Source organism: Lactuca serriola, chromosome 1 (assembly GCF_051521515.1).
Source record: "Lactuca serriola cultivar US96UC23 chromosome 1, Lser_US96UC23_V15, whole genome shotgun sequence".
NCBI classification, from domain to species: Eukaryota; Viridiplantae; Streptophyta; class Magnoliopsida; order Asterales; family Asteraceae; genus Lactuca; species Lactuca serriola.
Window position 1 is genome coordinate 93,131,242 of NC_136408.1, and position 3,308 is coordinate 93,134,549.

The following is a 3,308-nucleotide window of genomic DNA, read 5'->3' on the forward strand; positions in this document are numbered from 1 at the left end:
TAAGGAGGCAGAAGAGGGTGTGTGAAGGTCAAACAACGTAGTATTGTTGACACAACATGTGTAATGTGTAGCCTTCTTTTTTCAGTTCAAATATATGAGACCTCTTGCATAATATAAGATCCCGACCTCAGTAGCTGAGGACCATCAAAGTTAATGGCTTATCGTATGACAATGATCTTGGTTACAATATCTAAAAATATAAGATAATTCATCAAGTCGAATAATAAAGAAGGAATCACATTCCTTCAAGAATGGTCCATTCCATTCCATCACAACCAACAAACAGTTTTTCTTATACCAATCCAATAAACCATTCCATTAATATATTAAATGATCACAAACCTACCAACTGGTGTTCAATGGTGATAGATTCGCAAACCAGATCCCAATTACACATTGGGTCAACTACATGATATAAGATTCAATAACTGTTATTGTAACAATCTCAGGGTACAAACATAAAACTGAATGTCTATAGAAGCTCACTCTCTCTGTGTGTGTAATGTACCTTCACCTATAAGAGTCAGGCTTCTTTGGTTTGCTCTGAACAACAGCCTCGATCTTCTCCATCACTTCAGGTGTAAGCTTTGGAATGACATCAATGGCCTTCATGTTCTCTTGTATCTACATTTAATTGCAACCCAAAAGATGATGCTAATGTTTTAGAAACAAAAGAGGAGAAGATGCAAAAAAAAAAAGTGATGAATCTTTGATTTGAATATCTGATCTGACCTGATACTCCTTTGTAGCACCAGTAATAACTGATGATACATTCGGATTTGCAGCACACCAAGCAATTGCAAGCTGGGATAAGGGGACTTTTAGTTCATCAGCAATTGGTTTTAGGTTCTTAACTTTCTTAAGAACATCATCCACCAATGATCTACTCGCAAGATTCTGCAATGATGAACACAAATATTGATCAAGTAAAGAGGGCTAAAACCAGAAATGTAGATTGGATTTAACTTAACCTTGTAGTTCTCCAAAGCAAATCGACTATCAGCCGGAATCCCTGAGTTGTACTTTCCGGTCAAAACTCCAGATGCAAGTGGACTCCAAGTTGTAAGCCCGATGCCATAGTTGTTATACAAAGGAAGATACTCATTCTCAACCTGAATAAGTGAATCAGTTTATATCAAGGATCAGAATGATTTGAGTTCATAATCGATCAATTAGGGTTTTGATGTATACCTTATGTCTAGAAAACATATTATACTCAGGCTGTTCAACGATCGGTCCGACGAGATCCAACCGATTCGCAATCCCCCAAGCCTCCGTAATCTGTTGCGCAGACCACTCACTAGTTCCCCAATAAAACGCCCAACCTTTATCGATCACATGATTCATAGCCCTAACTGTTTCCTCAATCGGCGTTTGCAAATCCGGTCGATGACAGTAAATCAGATCGACATACTCCATATCCAGTCGTTTCAAAGAAGCTTTAGTCCCCTCGATGATATGTTTCCTGGATAAACCCTTGTCGTTGGGTCCTGGCCCTCCCCAAAACAGTTTAGTAGACACAACGATGTCAGAGCGTTTCCATCCGAGTTCTCGGATTGCTTGTCCCATGATTTCTTCAGCTCGGCCATTGGCGTAGACCTCTGCGTTGTCGAAGAAGTTGACGCCATGGTCACGGCAACATTGGAGTAGAGTTTTGGCTTCTTTTACGTCTAACTGGTTGCCGAAACTGACCCATGCACCGTATGAGAGCTGTGACACCTTCAATCCTGATCGACCGAGGTTCTTGTATTCCATATTTTCCGATTACCTGTGATCAGAAAAGATGAAATGGAGGCGATTGTATAGAGGTCAGAGAAGGGAAGTGTGAGACGGCAGGTAGCTGAGAATGGACTACTTAACATGTGAGTGACAGCAGAGAGTATAAAACAGTGACATTATTCCATCCAGGTTGTTCCCAGAAAACAAAATTAATCAAATTTTTGGCAATACATTTTTTAAAATGAATTATATATTTGTATTTAGTAATCGTTTAACACATATTTTAAATTTATAAATTTTAGGGTAAGTTACACGAATGGTCCCTATGGTTTGTGGTAGTCTGTGTTTTTTATCCTTATTTTTTTCTTAGAGAGGTGGGTGTGGGAACGCCCACACGAGTTACTATGCTAAAAAAACAAAAAAACATCGTTATCAAATGTGATGGTAGTAACCGGAAGTAACGCGAAAGCCTTTAACATGTAATAACGAGAGGGAGGGACGGTGTTAATTGGCGTTATCATGTGTTATGAAACACAAGGAGTAGTGGGCATTGCCCACTCCGAGTAGTCTTAGAGAAATTTGGATTAAAGTCACTGTATTTTGGCTCTATCGACTAAAAAGTCATCAATCATTTTAATTTTTATTTTTTGCTATTTAATTATGAGAAAATTATAAATTTACCCAAATACATTAATTACTTTGTAGAAAATAGCAAAAAAAAAAACTCAAATTACAAAAACAGCCCTTAAAATCGCAGATGGATTAAACCATCTGCGATTTTGCCCTTCCATCTGCGAACGTACAAGCACCTAAAGCACAGACACTTGTACGTTCGCAGATGGAAAAGTTCATCCGTGATTTTGTGAAGTACATCCGCGATTTCGAAGGATCTAGTATAAAAACGTTTTTTTCCTTCATTTTTCACATTCTTTTTGAAGAAACTCTCTCTCTCTCTCTCTCTCTCTCTCTCTCTCTCTCTCTCTCTCTCTCTCTCTCTCTCTCTCTCTCTCTCTCTCTCTCTCTCTCTCTCTCTCTCTCTCTCTCTCTCTCTCTCTCTCTGCGATTTTGTTAGAGCTATCATGGATGATATCATAGGCGATTTTCTTAGAGATGTTTTAAACAAATTTTACAAAAAAATGACAACAAAAATGATAATTTATTGAAAAAATTTATATATAATAAGGTTGTTTTGTAGTTAAACCCATCAATTTCATAGTAAAAAAAAACAAAAAAAAATTCACAAAATTGCAGTTCAAAAGAAGAGGAAATCTGCGATTTTAGGCTGAAAAATGGGTATATATACAACGAAAAAAGAAAAAAAAAACCAACTGCGAATGTACAAGTGTCTAAAGCACGTCTGTGCTTTAGCCACTTGTACGTTCACAGATAGCATGGTGAAATCGCAAATGGATTATACTCATCTGCGATTTTAGTGGCTAAAAATGCAATTTTGGTTTTTTTTTTACTATTTTCCACAAAGCAATTAGTATATTTGGCTAAATTTATAATTTTCTTTTTTATCATTAATACCGGTAAGCATTACAAAACAACCTTTATACCTGGTTAGTACCGGTTTTAAGGTTAAATTG

The 3,308-nt window shown here is 37.1% G+C and overlaps 1 protein-coding gene across 1 annotated transcript; it reads right to left on the reverse strand.

Moving 5' to 3' along the window:
* Nucleotides 1-286: 286 nt before the first annotated feature.
* Nucleotides 287-1,865, reverse strand: KAB1 (potassium channel beta subunit 1). The gene is made up of 4 exons (XM_079033228.1): nucleotides 1,192-1,865; nucleotides 972-1,112; nucleotides 733-897; nucleotides 287-624 (listed from the first exon to the last, which is right to left on the reverse strand). The coding sequence occupies exons 1-4, from the start codon at nucleotides 1,753-1,755 to the stop codon at nucleotides 511-513; spliced, it is 984 nt and encodes a 327-aa protein (XP_078889354.1). The 5' UTR covers nucleotides 1,756-1,865; the 3' UTR covers nucleotides 287-510.
* Nucleotides 1,866-3,308: the final 1,443 nt, after the last annotated feature.